General features: G+C 48.2%; 2 protein-coding genes across 13 annotated transcripts in view; one reads left to right on the top strand and one right to left on the bottom strand.

Moving 5' to 3' along the window:
- Window positions 1–11,448, top strand: part of ELF4 (E74 like ETS transcription factor 4) — a 38,159-nt gene extending 26,711 nt beyond the window's left edge. For all 3 annotated transcript variants that reach the window (XM_016152777.2, XM_016152778.2, XM_016152780.2), the window contains 7 exons: window positions 1,581–1,752; window positions 2,174–2,266; window positions 3,554–3,745; window positions 4,441–4,524; window positions 4,593–4,785; window positions 5,361–5,738; window positions 6,596–11,448. In XM_016152777.2, the coding sequence (XP_016008263.1) occupies window positions 1,581–1,752; window positions 2,174–2,266; window positions 3,554–3,745; window positions 4,441–4,524; window positions 4,593–4,785; window positions 5,361–5,738; window positions 6,596–7,412 (1,929 nt within the window). In that variant the 3' untranslated portion in view covers window positions 7,413–11,448. The remainder of the gene's footprint in view (window positions 1–1,580; window positions 1,753–2,173; window positions 2,267–3,553; window positions 3,746–4,440; window positions 4,525–4,592; window positions 4,786–5,360; window positions 5,739–6,595) is intronic.
- A 3,068-nt stretch (window positions 11,449–14,516) lies between these two features.
- Window positions 14,517–17,147, bottom strand: part of BCORL1 (BCL6 corepressor like 1) — a 57,501-nt gene continuing 54,870 nt past the window's right edge. For all 10 annotated transcript variants that reach the window (XM_016152772.2, XM_016152768.2, XM_036226398.1 and 7 more), the window contains one exon: window positions 14,517–16,691. In XM_016152772.2, coding sequence (XP_016008258.1) covers window positions 16,412–16,691 — 280 coding nt within the window. In that variant the 3' untranslated portion in view covers window positions 14,517–16,411. The remainder of the gene's footprint in view (window positions 16,692–17,147) is intronic.

The following is a 17,147-nucleotide window of genomic DNA, read 5'->3' as shown; positions in this document are numbered from 1 at the left end:
ACTTAAACAATCCTATGGGGTCCATAATATGATCAACCTAATTTTATAAATGAGGAAACCGATACACCAGAAAGGTTAGGTAACATGCCCAAGGTCACACTGCCAGTAAGCAGCAGTGTTTGGTTTCAAACCCAGGCAGTCTAGCTCTATATCAGCATAATCCAATAGAATGTTCTGAGATGCTAAAGGTGTTCTATATTTGAGCTATCTAGTATGAGGCTGCTAGTCACATGTGGCTATGGAGCACTTGAACTTTGGCTAGCACAACTGAAGAGCTGATTCTTAATCTTGAAAAAATAATTGCATTTATATTCAAATAGTTACCCATAGTTAGTGGCTACCATATTGGACAGACAGCTCTTAACTTTATGACCTTAATCACTATACCCTACTGCCTGCCTCAGTCTGTCTGCTTTGTTATCCATTGTAATGTACCTTGGGACCCCAGCACTCCCCTGAAACTGCTCTAGCCAGGGTGACTGCCCAATCCAAAGGAGTTTTATTAATGTTTATTACTCTGGATCCTTCAGGAACACTAGGCAAGACTGAGCATTCTCATTTTTTTTCCATGAAGAAATTATTAACAGTCCCATGAAAAAAAATTTGGAAAATACAGAAAAGTAGAAAGAAGGGGGACAAAATTACCCAAAGTCCCACAACCAAAATATAATTATTATGAGCATGCTGATATAGTTCCTTCTATACATATTTTTTAAAAAATTTAAATTTGAAAAATCACACTCCTTTTTTCTTTAGCTTTGTTTGCTTTTAGAACAACTATGTCCTCCTGGGGTCAAATTCTCATCCCGAGAATTTTATACCTTCCAAAGGATTTAGCAACCACCCTTTTGAGCTCCTGGACACATATTTTTGACTCCCTCAGAGGTATCTCCATTTTAAATATCTCTAAGGTAACTCGAACTCACCATATTCAGACACTGTACCTCTTACCTTTATCCAAAAACATGCCCCTCTTCCTCCCGGGTTCCCCCTTAACATGAACAGTATCCTCATTGAATCAAGTACCCATTGATTCAAGCTGGAAATTGGAACAGTCTCTCCAACCCAGGCAGGGGCTGGGGCCTTACTTTTCTACCTCTATAATGCCCCTGTTTTTCCATCTTCATTGCCACACACTGAGCCCCAAGATGTCCACAATCTGCACCCCTAACTCTGGGTACTCAATCCTGACTGTAGGCTGAGTCCCTCACCTGGCTATAGATCAAACCCTTGCCCTTGCCATTGAGTAATCCTTTCCCATTGGCCTAAGAATGAGCCTAACCCTTCTCGTAGACTAAGCACCAACCCTGGCCATGGATTAACCCATAACTACAACCAATTAACACTGTCTGCCCTTGGTTTAGCACAGGTGGTACAGAGCTAACCCATCGCTATTAATTAAGAATCCACTCAAAGTATCATTTAGTGAGGTTGGACCCAGAGTAATGTCATCTCATACAAAGGACAGCCTCTGAGGACTCTAAGAATTAGGAATTATAAGAAGGATCAGATTTTCTGGTAGTGTGGGCTTCCTAGAAGTGGCAGATAGGTCTTGAACCAGATCTCTGTCTTCTCCACAGCTGGAAGACCCTTCAGTGTTCCCAGCTGTGATTGTGGAGCAGGTACCCTACCCTGAATTACTGCATCTCTACTCAGGACTGGAACTGGATGACGTTCACAATGGCATCATAACGGACAGGACCTTGTGCATGACGCAGGATCAGATCTTGGAGGGAAGTTTTTTGGTAGCAGGTCTGTCCCCTTCTTGGGCAAGGAACATGTGGTGGAGGTGGAGAAAGGGGTTCTGTCTTCAGGGAACAGTATCCCACAATTGCTTCTAGTGATACATGCAGCAAGGGCAAAGGCCCCAACAGTTGGAAATTAGATGGGGCTCTTAAGACAAACAAAAAGGTAGTACCACTTCATAGAAGAGAGACATCTAAATGGATTCGTGATCTTTTAAGATCAAGGGGGACAATGAGGAGTGGAGATGGCTGGGATGGGTGTAGAGAGAAGGTGAAAGATTAGGGTGAGAGGTGCATTGGTCCCTTTCTGGCTATCTCTTGGCTCCTTAGCACCACTCTCTGGGCTGGCCTTGGTTATGGCTGTACCCCCTGCCCCGTGCCCTGAGAGAACTTTTCTTCTTCCTTCCCACCATGGAACCTGGAACTAGATGACAATGAAGCAACCTCACAAACTATGTCAGCCACTGAAGTCTTGCTCAATGTTGAGTCTCCCAACAATATCCTGGATGAGAAGCAGATCTGTAAGTTTGAACCCTGGTGTCTTAACTTAAGGCAACACAAAATGATATTTTAAAAGATTGCATCTGTGTATTGGATTCTCAGGCACATGTGTAGACAAGGAAAAGATGGCCAGGGTCACTTTTTTCCCGATTTTTAAATTGTGGTAAAATATACATGAAATTGACCACCTTAACCATTCATCAGTGGTATTCAGTGTTATTAAGTTCATTTGTATTGTTGTGCAGTTATCATCACCATCCATCTCCAGAACTCTTTTCGTCTTGCAAAACTGAAACTCTGTACCCATTAAACAACAACTCCCCATTTACCCTCTCCCCTCAGCCCCTGGCAACCTCCCTTCTACTTTCTGTCTCTATGAATTTGACTCCTTATATAAGTGGAATCATACAGTGTTTCTCTTTTGGGGACTGGCTTATTTCACTGAGTATAATGTCCTCAAGGTCTGCTCATATTGTAGCACATGTTAGAATTTCCTTCCTTTTAAAGGTTGAATACTATTGGCCAGAGTGACTTTTCAGGTCTGTCTGCTCTCTTACTGGGCTCCCAGGAAGGCTATGCAGGGTGTGGCTTATTTTAAAATGTACCAGGCTTGGAACCCCCTCATCCCTTCCTGGTTCTTAGAAGTTGGCCCTCAGTCCCCTGCCCCCAGGGCAGGCTTCTCTCTCAGGAACCCCTCAAACATTTGCTCTGACTCCATAGGAGGATCCTTGGCCCTAACTGCCCCTTCCCAAGAGGGAGCTGGGATATAGTGCAAGAAAGAAAGCCCTGAAGCTGCCAGTTAAGAGTCCTAGCATTTATAATCCCAGCTCTGTCACTAATATTCATTCAGGATTCAACAGATAGTTATTGAATGCATACATATACCAGGTACCAACTTGCTGTGTGACCGTGGGCATATGTCCTGCCGTCTCTAGGTCTAAGTTTCCTCATCAAGAAAGCAGAATTTGATTAAATTTTGTCTAAGGCCCCTTCCAGTTGTAAAAGTGAGTGAATGACTAAATCATGGTGTCCCTTTACCCTGGGTGTTGCCTGGAACTTCCCCACCATCAGCAGTGGGCTCAAAATGTGACAGCCATGATTGGGGCTGGCTCATGCCCACAGCTCTGCAGATGTTTCCTCTCCTCATGGTGCAAGATACATGAGGTGTTTTCAGGTGTATCCTGTGTCTGGGCTGAGGGTAACAGCAACTCTGCCTTCTTTGGGAGCCTGCCATACTCTTGAGTGCTGAGAGACCATGCTCCCACCCTGCACTGGGCCTCAGCCACCTCGGGCCTTTATTCTTGCAGTCAGCACCTCTGAAATGCTTCCAGACTCAGACTCTGCTCCAGCCGTCACTCTGCCCAACTACCTGTTTCCTGTCTCTGAGCCCGATGCCCTGAACAGAGCTGGTGACACTGGTGACCAGGAGGGGCATTTTCTGGAGGAGAAGGTCCCCAGAGAGGAAGGTGCCAAGAAGACGGGAAAATCAAAGAAGAGAAGTAAGAGAGGGAGAGAGGGAGAGGGAGAAGAAGAGAGAGAGGCTTCAAGGGGGAGGGTGGTAGGTGAGGGAGACCTTAGAGGTAAATGGGTAGAGTCTCACAGACACATGTTGAATCTTAGACTGTTCAGACACCAGGCTTGGCCCTCTGGCCAGTCCCTCGTCCCATAGGGACTACTGCCATGTGCTTATCTTCCTTCCTGACACTCATGGAGACAAGACTGTATATGAGAGAGGACTTTGGGCTTTCCCAAGCCTCAGTGTTATTGATTTACTTGGGTGATGGCTGGGTGATACTTCCTTGTCAGCGTGGCAACCCAAACCCCAATCCACAGTTACCTGCAGTTGCACTTTTGGGCTGTCTTTTCATTTCAAAAATTAAGGTAGGTGGGTTCTGTTCTTCTAAGGGTGACTTAGAAGAACAATGTCTGCATGCACTACATTGCCCCACATTGTAGCAGTGTTCTGTTTTACCTTTGGGGCCTGAAAATGAGGGTGGCCCATTGGGTAGGTGCACGTACCTGAGGGCTTTGGCCATGGAGAGTGATCCTGGACCACAAGCCCTGGTAACCTGGCTCTTTCTTGTCTGTCTTGTCACTCTCGACTTGATAAGCTCTGGGCTCTCCTTCCTGGAAGCCTGTCCTGGAGCTCTTGTCATGGTCTCAGCCTCATCCTGCTCTCACCTTCTCCTCACAGTACGGAAGACAAAGGGCACCCGCAGTACCTCACCTGTCACTGACCCCAGCATCCCCATTCGGAAGAAATCTAAGGATGGCAAAGGTAGGGCTGGGAGTCAGGTGAGGTGGGAAAGGAGCTGGGGCCACCCCTCACTGCCTTCTTCTCTGCAGGCAGCACCATCTATCTGTGGGAGTTCCTCCTGGCACTTCTGCAAGACAGAAATACCTGCCCCAAGTACATCAAGTGGACCCAGCGAGAGAAAGGCATCTTCAAGTTGGTGGATTCCAAAGCTGTGTCCAAGCTATGGGGGAAGCAGAAAAACAAACCTGACATGAACTATGAGACAATGGGGCGGGCACTAAGGTAGGAGTTGATGGGGGACCCCGCCCTGAGTCACCAAGCTCTTCTTTATGTGCAAGGAGGCCCTCCCACTTTATGGTCTCCTGATTCCTATTTGCATATCCCTAAGCCCATTCCCCAGGCCACCTCTGGGAGAAAAAATTTCCTCCCTCTTGTAGCTCTGTCTTAGTTTTTTTTTTTCCTTTAATACGAGAACATTTTAGGGCCTCCCATCCCCAAGAAAGGCTTTCTTCACATTCTTCAAGCCAGGGACCTAGGGATATGGGCTAGAGTTACTCATAGTTAGTCTCAGCTGGGGGACTGCTAAATCCCTTATTATCTATTCATCCCTTCCCATCATCCTTCACTCACCCCTTATCCTCTACCCCAAAGCAGGGTGGGGGTTGGTATTTGAAACTCCTTTTTCTGGACCCTTTGAGTCTTCATGGGAGATCTCAGAAATTTCATAAAAGCTTTCCAAGTCTAAGAGTCTCTTGCTCTTGCCCTTGAGCTCCTGTCTGGCCCTGGCCATTCTTTGCCTCATGCCTGCTCTGCCCTGGAAGGTGGTCTGTCCCTAACTACCCACTCTTTGTTCCCAGATATTACTACCAAAGGGGCATCCTTGCCAAAGTTGAAGGGCAGAGGCTGGTGTACCAGTTTAAGGAGATGCCCAAGGACCTAGTGGTGATCGAAGATGAAGACCAGAGAAGTGAAGTCAAAGAGACAACCCCTCAAGCCTCCACTGCCACTGCCTCCTCCATGAGCACTGCTCGAAGAGCCAGCTCCAGGGTTTCATGCAGGCCTGCCTCCCAGAGCAACAGCAGCCCTCCCTGGGAAAAGCCAAGGGTTCAGCACATTGGTCTACAGCCATCTGCGAGTTTGGAATTAGGACAGTCTCTAGATGAGGAGAGCCCCACTACCTCCACTGTGTTTGTCTCTCCATCTGAGGGCCAGGCCAAACTCACCAAAGCCGTGAGGTAAGGACACCCAAGGCGTTATGAGTCTTCCTATAATACTCCAGGTTGAGGGGGCCTCAGTTTTCAACCTCTTGCAAAGCTCTGCTATATGTCCAGTCTTGTGGGACACTCGCAGAATCCCTGGGAAACCAGTGGGGACATCTGTTGGTCAAGAGAGGAAAAGCAAGTTGCCCGAGGTCACATACTAAAGTAATGGTAAAGCCGGCACTTGATCTGGGGTAGGGGGGTTTCTGATACCAGCTGGGGCTCTTCGTTTCACTCCAAAGTGCTCCCCAATCAGCCACCAGAGGCTTCCACATCTGCCCCCCCAAACCACCCCCACTCCATAAAAGAGGCAATAGAAAATGTTACAGAGAGGCTCACTCTACTTTCCTGAGGCCCTCCAGGCCCACCTGGTAAGCTCTTGATACTTGTACATGCTAAGTGTTTCTAGTTTTCTGTGAAAGACAATTGGACTTTGTCTTTCTGTTATGGCTCACTAAAATGCTCTTCTAAGGAGGGACGGCAGTAGAATGGAGCAGCGAGGAACATGAGCTCAAGTCAGAGAGCCCAGATGTGAGTCCTTGCTATTAGCTGTGTAATGTAGGGCAAGTGGCATAACCTCTTTGTGCCTCAGTTTCCTCAAGCTGTAAAATCAGATTAATCTTATTCAATTCATGGGCTGTTTTGAAGATTGATAGAAATACTATCTGTCAATCATTTTGAGTGTTTCTGACCTATACTAAGTACTCAGTAAGTATTAGCTGAAACAACGAAGTAATAAAACACCTTCAGCTCCTTTCCTTCTATGCCCTCCTTTCTAGCCAGTTGGGAGATGCTTCCTGTCTTAACCAAATCTCTTGTCTGTTTCTTCTCAGTACTTCATCAGTGCCCAGCAACATCCACCTAGGAGTGGCCCCTGTAGGGTCAAGCTCAGCCTTGACCCTGCAGACAATCCCGCTAACCACAGTGCTGACCAACGGGCCTTCTACCAGTACTACTGCATCAACCCAGCTAGTTCTCCAGAGTGTTCCACCTGCTTCGACCTTCAAGGACACCTTCAAGGACACCTTCACTTTGCAGGCCTCCTTCCCCCTGAACACCAATTTCCAAGAGCGCCAGGTGGCAGCACCGGGGACTCCGCTGATTCTCAGTGGCCTCCCCCAACTTCTGGCTGGGCCCAACCATCCGAATAATCCAGCAGCACCCCCAGTCACAGGGGCTGGAGCAACAGGGCCCAGCTCTCAGCCCCCTGGGACTGTCATTGCTGCCTTCATCAGGACTTCCAGTGCTACCACAGCTCCTGGGGTCAAGGAGGGGCCACTGAGGCCCTCCTCATATGTGCAGGGCATGGTGACCGGGGCCCCCATGGAGGGACTGCTGGTTCCCGAAGAGACCCTGAGGGAGCTCCTGAGGGATCAGGCTCACCTTCAGCCACTTCCAACCCACATGGTTTCAAGGGGTTCCCACAATCCAAGCCATCTGGGAAACCAGACTTTCTCTCCTCCCAGCTGCCCAACTGTTGGGCTGACCCCAGTGGCTGAACTTGAGCTCTCCTCAGGCTCAGGGTCCCTGTTTATGGCTGAGCCTAGTGTGAGCACATCTGGGAGCCTGCTGACTAGATCCCCAACCTCAGCCTCCTTCTCTCCATTTAACCCCACTTCTCTCATTAAGATGGAGCCCCACGACATATAAACAGAGGTGTGGGGAAAGTATGACCTGCCAGGAAAAGCTGAGCAGCATTTTCCTATGGACTGCCTCTAGCAGACCTGACTTAAATAGCTCACCTACCCTTAAATTTTGGTGAGATGTCAATACACCATATCCTCTTTGTCCCCCACTCATGACTGATGTCACTATGGTCAAGCCATGCCCAGTTTGAGCATCCCTGGCATCAGACCATGGCCTTCAAGAGTATTAAGGGATATGCTTTTATCAGGGGTGATGGATTGACGTGGTGATGAAGGGATAATCTCCTGAGAAGTTGGTGGCCATGGAGGGTGCAGGGGCTTCATGGGAAGAGCCTTTTTTTGACTGGTTGTATTTCACCATCTGTATTCCCTCTACAGGGAACTTACTATCCAATATGTGAATATCTCGGTATGTATTTTGAGTGCACTCATGGGTCTGTATTTTTGTTTCTTTAGAAGAGGGTGTACTTATGAAGTATTCAAGAACATGTGTCTCTCTATGGGTCAGTTGCAGAGGTGAGGATTTGTTCTAAGGAAAAGAATTCTCTAGTTCCCTTTGTACAAACCAAGATTCCATTGCTCTGAGATTATGGGGTGCAGGTTGGATCCCCCAAATCTGGAGAGATGTCACAGAGCTAGAGCAGGTCCAGGGTGGCAGAGCTTTGATTGGCATGTGTGTTGGAACAGATGCAGTTTTAGGGATAGAAGGCCGAGTGGGATAAAAGCACAAGAGAGGGAAAGGAACTCAGCCCTGGTGAGCAGCCCCCAGCCTAGACTGAGGCCCTCTTCCTGGAGTCGGCCTCAATACCCAACACACTTGTAAGCATGCTGGAACCTTGGCCACCCCAGAAGGCTGTGCTGAAGTGTTAGACAGGGGTTGAGTGCCCCTCCAGAATCAGACCCAGCCACCAAGTCTGACTTAAATGTTTGCATAAAGGGCTGGAGCTATAAGACCATTCTTTGCACTTGGCTTATACCCTGAGTCCTGGGTTCCACCTTGATTCATTTCGTTCCTGATATTTTCCCGCTGCCAGGTATTGCTGGGAGTAGCTGTGTAGCAGTGTAGATTATGTCTGCCTCCATTCTTGCTCATGTGCGCCCGTTGCACAGCCCATATTCTAATCACCTTGTAAGTTTGCCAACCCACCTGCCCCCACCATGCCTACAGCAGACATTCAAGTGGACCATTGCCCCTCTTTTCCAACTTTCACATCTGACCAATTCCTTCTTCACCAAGAAAACAGGAGCTAGCAGATATGAGTTCCCATGGAACTTCTGCCTCTACATGGCTCCTTGCTTTCCTTTTTCCCCTCTCTGAGGAAGGGTCAGCCAATTTTTCTTAAAGCCAACCCCTCAGCTTAGGACCTGGATCCTTCCCTCTCCCTTCTTTGAATTAGCTTGCCTCTCTCCTGCCAAATTTGGGGGCAACGCTAAGAGCTAAGACGTATCAACCTTGGAAATAATTACATTATCTGGTGAATTTGGTTAATGTGAATCAATGCCTTAGGACCTTGGCTATGTCCTCAGTGCAAAACCATCCACTTGATCTAACTACCTCCCCAGGTTGTTCTTTCTCTCCTAGTCACTGCCAAGCCTACTATCATCCTTTCTCACTTTTGTTTTCCCCCACAAGGGAATCATATATAGTTGTGCAGGTGTATTGATTATATATTCCAGCACTTGGCATTAAAGTGCTTTTTTCTAATAAAATCACTTTTTTTGACAATTTCCTGATGGTGGAAAGAGTCACCTTTGAAATTTTTTTTGCATAAAGGTGCTGCATGGGTTATGGGTGGCCCTAACCCCTTCACCTCAACTTCATAATACTCATCATTTGAAGGTCACTGATGTCTCTATGGTGACATCAAATGTCTTCAAAGTTTTTGGCTCCTGTGAGCCCTCACAGCATGGGGAACTACCTTCCATCCCCTCCAGCACTAGTCAGACTCAACTTTTCCCTCCATAGCCTGGTTCTGTGCCCATGCTGGCTCCGCATCTATGGGTATCCCCTGAGTCTCATCCATCCCCTTGGCTCTGGCTCAGCTCTTCAGGGATGAGTAAGAAATCTAGAGCTGCAGCCCCCACTTTTCTCCTCAGTTCCTGGCTTGCAAGTCCACAGTCCTGCTGGACATTTCCACCTAGATGCCCACAAGGCCCTTAAAAACAGCCCCTCCCCTGAAAGCTGATTTTGAAAGTCTTCACATACACACAAAACCCTGCCAAGAAAAAAATGAAAAGCCGTCATGACTTGCCTATTTCTATTAATAATGCCCCCATTTTCCTGACCTAAGCTGGACATTTCAGAGTCATCTGATGGTTAACTTCACTTGACCCCATCCCCTCCCCCATCTCCTGAAGTCTAGCACCACTTGCTGTATATTTCAAATCTGGCCTTTCCACATTTCCAGAGCCTCAAATTACCCAGAGCTTATCACCTTCCCCAGACACATCTACAACACCACTGTGACCTGTCTTGTCCCCTCCAATCTGCCAGGGCACCAGTTCTGATCTTCCTCTGTGAAAAAGAATTCAGGGGATCCTCATTGGCTACAGGTAGGGGTGACACTCAAAATAACCTCTAATCCAGTGGTCCCCAACCTTTTTGGCATCAGGGACTGGTGCTCCTATGAGAATCTAATGCCCGATGATCTAAAGTGGAGCTGAGGCGGTGATGCTGCCACTGGGGAGCAGCTGAAAATACAGATGAAACTTCACTCACTGGCCCATCACTCACCTCCTGCTGTGCAGCCCAGTTCCTAACAGGTTACTGACCGGTATCGGTCCAAAGCCCAGGGGTTAAGGTCTCCACTTTAATCCATTCTAGGATTCGAAACCATTTGCTGAATCATGAGGCTGTCCAAGGGTCCTGGAGGAGGGCATTTGAGAGCTCACAGTAGTAGTTCCAAAAGTATTTTGAGTTTAGCATAATCCCTGTCTTCAGACAAGGTCCAAAGTCCTTGACCTTCTGTCAAGGTACTTCATCAATGGATCCCATCTGACTTACCAGCTGTCTTACATTGCTTCCCTCATCCCCTGTATTGCTCCAGCCAAATGGATGGGCTTGCTGGCCTTTGAGCAAGCCTCTGTTCGAGTTTCCCTGTGTCTTGCTTTACTAGGTTCTGTTCAACTAGAATGTTCCTCCCACCCCACTAATACCAATTTAATCCTATTCATCCTTCAAGACACAATTTATGAGAGCTGGCTCCCCAGAGTTCTTTATTTGAAACTTATAACAATTGCTACTCTTTAGGCAGTTGACCGCAGCCTGTGATGTCTTCTCTATTATAATCACAAACTGTTACTTAAATTGTCAATGGCCTGGAGTTATTTCGTCTCCCCAATTAGCATGTTACCTTCTGAGGGGTGGGTAACTATATCACTCAAAGCAGGGCACACTACATACCAAGCATCTAGTGAGCAAATGGTTACTGATTTGAACTGGTGAGCGATGAGGACCACACTTTGAGGTAGATGACACCAACCCCTCCTCTGCATAGGCACTCGCCCCAGATGTTCCACTGCCCAGGGCCTGCAGTCCTTGACTCAGTGCCCTCATGGTTCCCCCACCCCAACCCGAGTTGTTACTATTCTGAACACTCCTCTCCTCCTAAAGAAACTTCCCTGTCCAGTTTCTTTCCTAACTCAAAGTGTTAAATGAGCTAATCTGATAAACTAACCTGTGCTAATATAGTTATGGGAGAGGGCTAGCAGAGAACCTCAGGAGACATTCATTTTAACCAGAGTTGTGTGGCATCAACATCCCTGCCTTCTCAATGGTTTAATGGAGTTAAGAGACTCGATACTTGCCCCCAGCAGCTGATGTATTACTCCCTCCTCTGGGCTCCCACAGCACTTTGTATATACCTCTTACTGTATGTAGCAGCACATGGTAGCTCCATAGTTATGTGTTTATATGTTTCCCCTCCAAAGACTGTGAGCTCCTCAAGGACAGGGACTGTGTGTTAGTCACTGATGTATCCCCAGCAACTAGCACAGCGCCTAGCACACAGTAGGTGCTCAATAAATGTTTATTGAAAGAATGAATGAGTCCTGTGTCTAGTCATGGGGTTGTAGTCCTATACTATGACAGGTAAGAAGGGTGGGAGGACAACCTATACTTAGGGGCTACCAGAGCTTTTTGACCTCTCATATAACACTGCAGGAAGCTGTTTCAAGGAGCCCAAGGCTGTTGTGTTTTGCTGTCACCAGGTGTTATGGGTGACTCCTGAACTCCTGCCCTTTGCTGCTGCTCCTTCCTGGGACAGCCTTGCCACTATTTCCTCATTCCTGGGTGGGACTGATAGAAAGATCGGGGCCTGTGGGAGGGGCAGGACAAGAAGTTATTCTCCAGAACATAGGTCTTTCTGACTTTATTATGTATTTTTAAAGAGGCAGTTGCCTCCAACTCCAAAGCTGCTGGATCCACGATGAGGGAACTTATTCCTCTCCCTGCTCCCAAGGTCGGAAGTCCCAGGCCGTCTCTGCCCTCGAGATCCCAGGTCCTGGCACATCAGATGTAAGGGCTGATGTGCAGCAGGGGGCGCTGTCAAGCTGGAGACAGCTGACAGGTGGTTGGCTGAGCCCAGAGGGACAGGCGGTTGAGGCAGGGCCTGCCGCTCCCAACATCTTCCCGTCGCTCTATCCTGATCCTGCGCCCCCAACTATCCCTGTGTGGCTCCAGTCCCTACCAAGGCCTTCAATTACTCTCAAGCTTCAAACTTTCCCTGGGTCCCAGCCCCCTCCACCTTACAAGGGAAAAATGAAACAATTAAATGCCCTCTCTCCATTGGCCAGACGCACCCTGGCCCCGCCCAGGGAGGCTCCTCCCCGCGGAGTCCGCTGCCCCAGCCTTCTGGACCAGCAGGTAAACACATCACGGGTCCAACCACTCAGCTGCCTCCACTCTACCCTGGGTGGTGGAGTGATCGTGGGGGCCGCTGACTCTGTCCTGGCCGCAGGTCGCCAGGCCTGGCCCATCTCTGCTCCCCGGCTTGCCTTTAGCTACATTTTCACGTGGTGCTGCTTTCTGCCATGAAATCGGAGAGCAATTGAGGTGCCCGCGACAGGAGAAACTAACTTCAGCTACACTGTGTGATTCTCTTCCATGGTCGAGAAATTGAGCCACATCTGGCAGATGGAGCAACGAAGTGAAAGATTTAGGTTCTCACTCAATGTCAGCCTAGGTGGTAAGTGGTGGAGCTGGCACTTTTCTCTGGTGTTAGAAGGTCATTTAATGAGACCACCATCCTCACCCCTACTTCGACCAGGGATGTAGATTTTGTATCATGGTTCTTACCTCCTGTCTTGATATTCCCACCCTAGCTGAAGGGCAGTAAGTAGACTCTAGGAAAGGTGTGGGGAAAAGAACCCAAGAGCAAGAAAAGAATAAACTGCTGTTTGGTGCCACTTTTAACTCTCCTCCTTTATGCAGAGGAATAGAGGAGTGTGCATGCCCACACACCCAAACCCAAACACACATGACTGTCCACGGTTTTCCAAAGGACCATCGCCTATCCCTTTGGGGTCATTCTGCCTGCCTACAGCGTCTCCTTCCTGGCTTAAAAGGAAATCCTTCTAATATCCCCACCACTCTCCCTTCATCCTCTCTTTGGAATCACAAGCAATTACCTTTCTTTCCTTCCCTCTGCCTGTCCTACCTCTAACACATTTTTACCATTTTATTAAAGCAAAAAGAAAAACAAAAGACAATCCCGTTTAAACCCAGTTTAAAGTTTCCCATTTCCCTATCACCTAAGGCAAAAGTCCAAGCCTTAGTCCTTAGCATAGCCGGCAGGTCTCCTGTGCCCACCCCCTCCCCATCTGTCCCTTCCAACTGTGCTGGCACTGAAGTGGACCATAGTTGCCTGCACGTACTACCCTCTTTGTCCTCAAGACTTTGCTCGGATTGTCGCCTCAAAAATTCTTCCTTGTTACCCCTAATTCCTACTTTTCTACTTGTGTAAGGCATCAACTCTCCCAGGAAATCTTTTCAAACACCCACCCCTTGTGTGTTCACACCCAGTACCCTTGCCCACCCCTTCGAGCTCCCAGAACATCCTGGGCATCACTGAGTCCTTGTACTTACCACATGGCTTTCATGACCTATTGATAAGTCTTAGTTCTTAACTGCAAGTGTCAAGCAGAGGACTGACCTAAATCAGTACTGTTACAGGGTTGTTTGGGAACCTTAGGAAACAACTATTCTAAAGGGACTCTGGATCAGAAAGTGGGGAAATGAAGGCCAATGAGGACAATTCATGCTGGGGCTCAAAGGGGACGATGCTCCTCCATCTGACAGAAAGATGATGGTAAAGGCTGTTTCTGGGCCTTGAGTAAAGAGAGTAACTCAGTTCTTTCCTGGGAATGGCTGGACTCCAGTTGGCCAGACACAGATCCCCTGGCCTATACATTGACAGGGCTCTCTAGAGACAAACCACAGTGAAGGCCCTAGAATAATGCTTAAAATAATGCTCACCTGAGGCCTGCCAAATATCTCCTTCCCCTCAAACAGTAACAGGAACATTCTGGAGCCAGTGGTCAGAAAGAATCATAGCTTCTATCACGGTTTTTCAGAAGTTGGAAGAAACATAAAATCCAGGGCATCCAGGCAAGTTAGGCATCTTACCTCCACAATAGCTGGGACTTAGGAAACCAGAACTTTGGTAGGCCTGCACTAGGTGGTTGGGCAGGGGGGACACTGGTACATAGTGAGGGCAATGATAAGATTGTGCAGTTAGATGCCAACATGGGTGATCCAGGGAAGGAAAGAGAGACAGCAGGCAGGTGATTTCCTTGAGTTAGAGAGGATCATTCTTCACGGACACCTAAAAGAGGGTTCCTCTCTCCAATCCTGCTACTCCTATAGCAAACGAGGAGTATGTATGCATCCCTAAACTAATGCAGGTATGTAATTCTCCACACCAGCCCACCCCCAGGATTTGCCCATGCTTTCTTAATCACTAGCTACTCTACCTTTTCTTCCTCCATTAAGAACCCAAAACTGTGAAGCAGGATCGGGGTTTCCCCTCCGACTTCATTAGGATGCCCATCTTCTTTAACCACAGAAAAGCCAATGTGGGAGAACAGTAAAGGAGACGGGAGACAGAAGCCCTGACACAGGTTTTTCAGTATGCAAGAGTTATTGACTCTATAGCCAGTTGCTTAAAATGAAACATAAAAGGCAGCCAGAATACACACCCAAATGCAAAAAAGTAAAGGCAAACATAAAACAAACCACAAAATACCATGAACCCCAACAAAACCAAAAAATTCAAACCCAAAACCCCTTTTGTTTGTTTTAAAAGGGGGAACATCAGTTCAAAACCAACTGGGCAGTATGGTGTGGGTGGGGAGCAGTCCTACAGAAGGGGGCTGAGAACCTCCCCCTGGGAACAAAGAACAAACACAATACAAAGAAAATAGCCACCAAGAGTCAGGAGTCTCTGGAGAATAGATTGTCCCAGCCTCAAACTGGCTTTTTTTTTCTTTTTCTTTTTGGTCTTTTTTTCCATTTTCTTCTTTTGTTGTTGTTGTTTTAGCACCTGTACAATAAAACTGTACCATCTCCAACTAGAGCCAGCCACAGTGAGGCCCCCCTGCCTTTGGATGGCACATACTTTCTATAAGGATTGTTCGGAAAAATAGCAATCGGTAGAAAAATAAGAACAAGAGTGGGAAAGTCGATGCCACAGAGGGGGTTGGGAAAAAGGAAGCAGCCCAAGCTCCTCCCTCTCCTCCTGAACAAGGCCAGTGCTGGAGGCCAGAGGCCGGGCACTCAGCCCCAGGTCCCTACCAGAGACTAGTCTCCTGCTCTCACCTAGGAAACAGCTTAGACCTGGATTTCACATATGACAGTCAACCCCAGAACCCTCTACAGATTGCAAGGAAGAATGAGAGGCAGAGGGAGAAGGAGGAAGGAGAGAGAGAAGAGAGAGGAAAGGGGTGCTGTGTCTGGTGAGGGGGAGAGATAGGGGCCAAGGGCTCGGATCTGAGAGGCTCAGTGACCACAGAGCGTGAGGGCATACCTAGGTGAGGTGGCTGGGGGTACCGGGGGTACAGCCGCAGGAACAAACCCATATTGTGCACTCTGAGGGGAGCAGCAAAGAAAGCATGAGGAGGGGGCAACTTTATCTTTCAGGTATACTCTCAATTCTCTATTAGAGTAACTAATTAAACCCCTCACTCCCACAATCCTCTCCCATCTCCAGTAAACACTAATATCAAAATAGTAGGGCTGCTGCAAAGGGAAGGGGGTGGTGAATTGAGAAAAAACTGGGAGTGGTGGAGCACCAAAGCCTCAGGATTTACCCTTGACTCTTCAACCCTGGGCCAGTATCAGTCACCTTTGTTAGTCATAAATCAATGGCCTCCCTACTCCCTCCCCAGTGTGTGTGTGTGGGGAACCTGGGATTAACTTTGTCAGAGGGAGGGAGGAAGCAGCTCCAGAGCTTATCAAGAAAAACAAGGAGGTGAAGTCCCTCAATACAACAAATTGTCTCAAATCATCACAGTGATACAGACTTATCAGAAACCAATGAAATAATACAAATTAAATACTAATAAAATAAATACTATGGAAGACAGAAGAACACAAGGGAATAGAGGGGGCACTCAGAGATTTAACTTTTCTCATTTCTCCTCTGGACAGCCCATGGCTACCCAGGGCCCAGGTTTGGTCTTGGTCATACACAAGGAAGCCAGTCCAAGGGAACATGGTGCCACCTCCCACCACCCTGGGGACCTCTTGTCTTCAGACGTGGAGTTCAACTTTCCACCCTCATCATCAACCATACAACAATAACGATGACAGGGAGATGTGAGCTAATTTTAACCCCACCCCCCAAAAAAATCCAGTCACTAATGCTGGCATTGATAAGGCGGCTTCTTGTTGGTCCATATTATTGCCTCATTCTGCAGTCTGGTGCTGGGTGGGGGAAAAGAGGGGAGGTGGGGAAGGGTGAACTTGGGAGGAGAAAGAAGAAAAGGGAGGGACTGTTTTCCCAGTCAACTGTTCCAAGGCTGGAACTCCACCTCAGACCCTAGAAGCCGAAGTAGCTCAGGCTCATACCGCACCAGCTCCACAGTCTCAGAGGAGCCTGGGGGGCATTCCTCCAAGCCTCCAGGCCTCTCAGCAGGAGTCAGCAGCTGACTGGAGGCCACCTGCCGGTAGAACTCAGCCTTGGGCAGGGTGGTAATTTCAAAGTGCGGGAACCGAGCCTGAAATATCCTCGAGGAAAGCTTCAGCCTCTTCAGGACATCAGTAAAGAGAAACCAGTTGCAGGGCCTGGAAAAGGCAAGGATGGGAGTTAGAGAAGGGGACTGAGGGGAAGTGGTGGGGACATTGGGAGCACTCTGGAAGGCCCAGGAAGGCTGTAAGTCTGGCTACGCCCCCGCCCCTCAAAACCAGAGGATTCCTGGGTATAGCTAAGGCAAAATTTTTCTGCCCCTTTGTTGGCTGGCCCAGCTATCAGCTAAATGGCAAGCATTTAACCCATGACTGATCTCTTCCAAAAAGTGAGAGCAGGGGGGAAAGGGGCCTTCCAGAATCTAAAACTTAGCAGGGCTTCCCCAGGCCTTACACACACCCATGACCTGGAATTTACCATCGACTGGGACCAGGTCTTTCCCCAACCAACCCTTGCCGGCCCTGTTTGGTTTCCTTTCCTGTTCTCACTCCTGCATCCTCTGCCTCCTTGTTCTCCAAGATCTTCCCCAGCAGAGGGGGGCCATGGAGAAAGGC

The sequence above is a fragment of the Rousettus aegyptiacus genome, unplaced genomic scaffold (assembly GCF_014176215.1).
Source record: "Rousettus aegyptiacus isolate mRouAeg1 unplaced genomic scaffold, mRouAeg1.p scaffold_m13_p_9, whole genome shotgun sequence".
NCBI classification, from domain to species: domain Eukaryota; kingdom Metazoa; phylum Chordata; class Mammalia; order Chiroptera; family Pteropodidae; genus Rousettus; species Rousettus aegyptiacus.
Note: the sequence above shows the minus strand (reverse complement) of the source record. Positions and strands in the feature narration are given on the sequence as shown.